This window comes from Triticum dicoccoides, chromosome 2B, assembly GCF_002162155.2.
Source record: "Triticum dicoccoides isolate Atlit2015 ecotype Zavitan chromosome 2B, WEW_v2.0, whole genome shotgun sequence".
NCBI lineage: Eukaryota > Viridiplantae > Streptophyta > Magnoliopsida > Poales > Poaceae > Triticum > Triticum dicoccoides.
Window position 1 is genome coordinate 215,828,275 of NC_041383.1, and position 6,535 is coordinate 215,834,809.

Consider the following 6,535-nt stretch of genomic DNA (forward strand, 5'->3'; position numbering starts at 1 on the left):
GGCAAACCTCGGTCCATTCCGAGAATGTTTAACACCCTCTCACAACAAGAGACAAAAGGGGAACGTCGGAGGACATAGGAGTGCCGGATTGCAAAACGGACAACGGGGAAATGCTCGGATGCATGAGACGAACACGTATGCAAAATGAGATGCACATGATGACATGATAAAATGCAACACGCAAGCAAATGACATGGCAACGCCGACGAATAACTGGCAAACACCTGGCGCATCGAATCCGGGGCGTTACAACAATATATTTGTGTCATGGAATCTGGCACATGATTAGGTTGATGTTTTGTGATGTCTGAGGCAGTGCAATGCAGGGAGGCAGGCTACTCCGGTTTATGCGGCGCAGTGCAGAACCTACCGTCTATGATTCTGGCAGTAGGGTATTATGTCCTACCCCCCAAAACCTTGGCGGTAGCATATTTTTCGCGTTACAGCGGCGTGGCGGCGCAGTTAAATTTTACCATCGAAGACTTTGGAGGTAGCATGTTATACACTACCGCCAAGGACTACGGGGATAGAGAAAAGGTCAAAGTCCCAATTTTTTTACATGTGGGGTTAGATCGTGCTGAAGTTTAAAAAATGGTCAAAGCACCAAATTTGTCCCATCCAGGATCCGGTTCCTATATGGCGCATAGGGCACCGTCAAGCAACCTGGCGCGTTGGGCGTTCCTATAGGCTGGCCCATATCCCGTTTATTTTTTCTTTATTTCTCTTTTTCTTTTTTCTTTTCTGTTTTCCTTTTTCTTTTTTCTTTTCTTTCAATATTCATGAACATTTTTTGTACCAAATTCAAAAAAGTTCGTCAATGTGTAAAAGTGCTCAACGATTCAAAAAAAGTTCATAAAATTCCTTTTTTGTTCATCGGATTGAAAAAATATTCATAAAAATTCAAATTGTGTTCATCAAATTCAAAAATATTCATCAAATTCAATTTTTTCCTTTTTTCCCAGATTCATGAACATTTTTTTGTATCAAATTCAAAAAATGTCTGCCAGTGTGTAAAAATGCCCAAAGGTTCAAAAAATGTTCATAAAATTCCTTTTTTGTTCATTGGATTGAAAAAATGTTCATAAAAATTCAAAATTTGTTCATCAATTTCAAAATTGCTCACCAAATTCAAAATTTGTTCATCATCGATTTCAAAAATTGTTCACCAACTTTAAAATTTGTTCATTGAGTTCAAAATTTATTCATCAAATTCAAAATTTGTTCCTCCATTTTTTTGAAAAAGTATTCTCGAATACAAATTTTGTTCATCAAGTTTAAAAATGTTCATCGTATTCAAATTTTGTTCATCAAATATAAAAAACTGTTCATCATTATTAAAAAATGCTCAGATAAATTTGTTCGTCGAAATAAAGAAATTTTCATTAAAATTCAAAAAATGTTCATTATTTTGAAATCGCGAACATTTTTTTACAAAATTCACTTTTTTTGAAATTCGGAACTTTTCTAAATTGCGAATTATGTTTAAAAAACGGAAAGCAAAAATAGTAAAAAATGAATTAAAAAAACTGAGGCGTTCAGCCCCGCTCATGGGCTGGCCCACTAGGGGCGCACGGGAGCGGAGGGGTGCGCCGGCCCACAAGGGGCGCACGGGTGCGGGAGGGGGGCACGCTGGCATGTTCGCTCTCGAGTTGCACGTACACGCTTACTTTTTTTTTTTAGCGAAGGAGGAGCAGGCGAGTTGGGCCCTCGATGGGCCCTTATGTACTCCATCGAGTCGGGCACGGATATTTTGGATCACCGACCCAGCAAGGCAGCAAGCCTACCGTTTCACCTGTCTCTCGGCCATCCATACCGAACCCCAATCCCCAAACCGAATATTTCGCTCCTAGATCAAGAAAGAATCCTTCGCCCCCCGAGAGCTTTTTACGCGTCTCCGCCGACGCCGAAGCCGACGAAACCGTAGCATCGCGATGTTGTCGGCGAAGGAGAGCCTGGGTCCTCAACACGCCCTTCCCGGCGACTGCTATCCCAGCCATCTGCCCAGTTTCGAAATCCCCACAGATCTTTTTGGTCCCTTTCCCCGGCATCTCCATGAGACTCGCGAGGAGTCCCCCATCGATGTGTTTAGATTCGAAATCGCCCCAGATCTATTCGGTTCTACCCACCATCGTCTCCTTGATGCGTTCGAGGAGGAGGAGGAGGAGGAGGAGGAGGAGGAAGAGGAGGCGGCGGTGGTGTTGGCGGAGAAGAAAGAGAGAGGGTTCCTCGAGAGCGGTGAGTATTACCGCCTAGCTTCTCTATGTTTTCTACTTCCTCTGTTCCTAAATACTGTATACAAGTCTTTTTAGAGATTTGGATAAGAACTACATACGGATGGATATAGACATATTTTAGAGTGTAGATTCACTCATTTTGCTCCGTATGTAGTCCGTATTTGGAATATCTAAAAGGACTTGTATTTAGAAATGGAGGGAGTAATAATCTTTTGCGCCGATTTAGCTAGGCTTCCTATCGATCAAACTTTTGGGTAACCGCGCAGAATCAGAGTCTGAGTCCGAGTTCCTAAACTGGGACGACATTCCCGTGCGTGATCCTGTTGATGGCCTCAACTTGTCCGACTTGATGGATTACGATCCGCTGGCAGTGGATGCCGACGACGAGGAGACAAACTGCCCAGGTATATAATTTTTGCAGATTAGATACCACTTTCGTCATGTGTCCAGATAACGAAAAACAGTTAACTGGTCAGTCGATCCTACACTGGTTTTGTTTTCTCAGGGAAGAAATTTCCGGTGGCAGCAGCAGCAAAAGTAGACGACATATGGAGTAGGATTTACACCAGACGGAACATCGAGTACCAGAAGAAGTGTGAGGAGATTGAAGCAAGTGAAGATGAGAATGCCACATTTCCTTCTTATCCTCTCAAAATACTCCCTGAGGCAACAGGTCTATGTGTCTTCAGGGGCCTTTGCCACCACCGTGAATATAAAACCCATGATACTTCCACTGGTAAGCTTGTCGATCTCATTCATTCCTAGCTAACCCAGCGATTAATCTGCGACTGTGATCTACCTATGTTTGTTATAACAACTTTTGCTATCACTATATTTTGCAGCTAGATCAACTCTTGGGTTACGAGTTCCAAGACTGATGCTACAGATCTTTGCGATGCATTTATCAATCTCCGAATCCTATTCCTACCCTGTTAGGGTCTATGGAATTGTTGCTGTTCGGGATGCCCTGGAGCCACTACGGAATCTTGTGTTTAACCGTCCCTGCAGAGATGATGCTTTTATGGTTGACCAGGTAATTGATCGAGCTAGGCCTGGTTCTGTTTCCATGTAACTTTTCAGTTGCAGTGGATGTGAGATTTATGTTGTTTTGATTCTTCATTACTTGGTTGGATCCACTAAAAGGAAATTATGTATGCATTTAGTCCTCCATTTTCTGTGTAAATGGTATAATTATACATTTGCGGTAATTCTGTGATTTGTTCTTTTTGTTATCTGTGTCACTTTTGGTCGACAAAAAGGGCCACTGAATCTTGACTACCTGTACCAATAATTGCACTATGCTGTGCTGTCACCCCTTTCAGTATGTTCTCCGGCGTCAACACGCTATCAGTTCCATGCCCATCAGATCCCGCAAACTTTATATGATTGTGCTGCCAAAAGCATGGAAAAGTAGTCATGTTTGATTATCCTAACATAATTATAAAATGTTTACTCTATTTCTTTATTACACAAGTTGTGTTTTGACTCCCTGCAAAGCAACACATATTTCTCTACGCACAGGCATTAACATGTTATGGAGTCCTGGAATTCTGATCTAGTTGTAACATCAATAGCACATGAAACTAGTCATCTTCTGATTTACAAGGCATTTTTTTTTACCAACTCTGCATAGGGTGCTTAGAAGGTTCTAGATCAGACTATATTGGCTAGGGGGAGATGATTATGATATCCCCAGTCTTCCTGTTTTAGGAGTTAGGAATTACAAAGATAGTAATACAGGTGAATGGAGGTTTTTTTTTTGCACCTGGGCACAGTTGCCCATTGAATCTGAGCCATCCATGTCTGTCACAGGATAGGTGCCCATTCTTTTAGGAATCACAAATACTAATTAAGTACATTATCATATAGGCCCACCATGACATTGTACAGTTTAATCGGCCTTCCTCTCTTGCCTATCCCCTTCTTTCTCACCTCTCCCCATACAGTGAGCTTGGCCATAGGAGCCGCTGCTCCACCAGTCCAGGTGAGTATGGCCTGATCCACCCATCGTCGTGGGAAGACCATGTTCCCACGGCTGCATCTTTGGTGCACAGAAGCATTTTCCTAGTGTATGTTGAAGAGGGGGTGGCGGTATATATGAGTGAGTGGAGAAAGATTGAAAATGCATGCATGTAAAAGAAATGCCAAACAGTGTCTGGCTTGTAATTTCAAACATAACTAGATTTTAGTCCAAATATGATCATGCATGTCTTGCCGAGTTAATTTTGTTGATATATACTGATGTATCCCAAACTGGGTTTATATATCTTGTTGAGTTCTAATGCTTACTAATATTTTTTAATTGCAGGATTCCTTAACCTTGCCTCTTTGTAGTCCTCGTCGAGGAATGTATTTAGTCAGGGACAGAGCATTACTAGAAGTTGATCTTTGGGTAAAGGAGGAAGGAGATGGGTCATCTGACAAGCAGTTGCTTTCTTTGTATGCTGAGTTTGAGGGGATGTACCAGTTAGATGAAATGCTAGATGGAGAGGTTAGTAGTGACCTTGGCAGCTTGGTCATCGACTATCTCTTGCTTGATGAGAGTGTTGAGGCTGTAATACAAGTCTCTGCAAAGATTGACTGCCCTCATCATGTGAGATTCACTGCATTCACTAGTGGCTTTGATGGTGAGATTGTGCTGTTTGATGATAAGTTCTCTGGGAATGGAAAACTGTTCCAGTATGTTGTCGCGGTGAAGGCTGAGGGGAAATTGGATATTTGCTTAAAAATGGAGGAATCATTGTTTTGGTGGACTTTCCAGGAAGGAGCTGTTGGAGCTGTCAGGTTCCCTGATGACTCAGTTTTAAATTACGGGCAGTTTGAGGTGACGGTGCTTTTTGCTCCTAAGAAATTTACCATGGATGACTGAAACCCGATCTGTAATATCGGTGTTTTTTTATCTTCGTTCTAGCAAAAACCGGTGGAGGTGGCAGAGAAAATCGGTGGGATGAGAGATTAAGGAGATGGCTGTTTTTTAGAGGAAAAGAAAATCGGTGGGGTTTTGCGGGGATCGCGGGGTCCATTAGGCCTCGTTTGGTAAGAGTGGATTTGAGAGGTTTGGTGAGGACGGGATTTCAGGGATTTGGTGAATCCCCCTCTTCCACGCAATCCCCTTGCAACCTCAAATCCCCCTCCAGCCACACATCCCCTTCGTACAAAACACTGTTTGACAGGGATGGATTTTCATATTGAACTAAAATGTTGTAAAACAGTTAAAAATCTAATCTTGCAACAATTCTTCGTATCCACAACATAATTTGCTTGACTTGGACTTAATTTATGGATGGGGACCAAACACAAAGCATACTAGAAAGGAACCAACAATATCAATATCCATTGAAACAAAGGGACAGGACCAACAATATCAGTATCCATTGACCTACTAGCGCAGGCTGGACAAACCACACTCTAATTATTTAAATCCCTCTAATTATTTACTGTCATCCCGGGACCTTGCTTCTAGTCCAGAATTTTGGGTTTTTTTTATTTATGTTGACAGACAAAACTGAACATTGTTCATGTGCAAAAGTTCATCCAGGGACCTTGATTTACTGTCAATGTAAAAGCTCATCCAGAAACACCTTAATTTCTGTCAGCATGAAAACCCACACTTCTATAAAAATTCAAATCAAGGTACTGGTTCTCACAAGAGCCGGGTTCCAATGATTTTCAGGAGAGGAGAGGGATGGCCATGGAGGCAAGCAGTCTCATCGATGGACGCAACGAACTATTCAGATCGAGCCATGGCCGCTGGGTGTCGGACGAGGAGCAAGAAGAGACAGCTCTAGAGTTTGCAGGGGAGGGGATGGAGAGGTGGAGGATAGGGGAGGAATCACATCAGGAATAACCGGCGGAGGACGTTGACGCTCTAGCGTCGGCGGGGTGGTGAAGATCCGGCGGCGGGGCGGCTCCTCTCAGTGGCAGTGAGGGTGTTGCTTTGCCTGTCCTGTTCGGACGACGGCGACGCGAGGAGGAGGCTGCGGCCGACGGCGGCGCGTCGAGGAGGCTGTTGCCGACGGCGGCGCGAGGACTAGGCTCCGGTCTCGCGCATGGCTCCAATTCCGCGAGGGCCTCCTCGTGCCTTCTGAACCGCGTGGGTTCTCCTCTGAAACCTCGGGTGGATTGGGCCAGCGAAACCTCGCATACCAAACAGCCCGTCGGGGATTGTAGAGGTTTCTGGGCCCCTCGTGGATTCTCCTCTGAAATCCCCTCCAACCCTCGCGTACCAAACGAGGCCTTAGGAATAGAGATTTATAGAGATACTGTCACGCGCAGATCATGGTCTAAGCTTTGATGCGGTT

The 6,535-nt window shown here is 43.8% G+C and overlaps 1 protein-coding gene across 1 annotated transcript; it reads left to right on the top strand.

The window, feature by feature from the left end:
• The first annotated feature begins 1,819 nt into the window (after positions 1–1,819).
• LOC119360797 lies at positions 1,820–6,081 on the top strand. The gene is made up of 6 exons (XM_037626291.1): positions 1,820–2,235; positions 2,501–2,638; positions 2,740–2,970; positions 3,077–3,267; positions 4,543–5,058; positions 5,908–6,081. The coding sequence occupies exons 1-6, from the start codon at positions 1,932–1,934 to the stop codon at positions 6,079–6,081; spliced, it is 1,554 nt and encodes a 517-aa protein (XP_037482188.1). The 5' UTR covers positions 1,820–1,931.
• Positions 6,082–6,535: the final 454 nt, after the last annotated feature.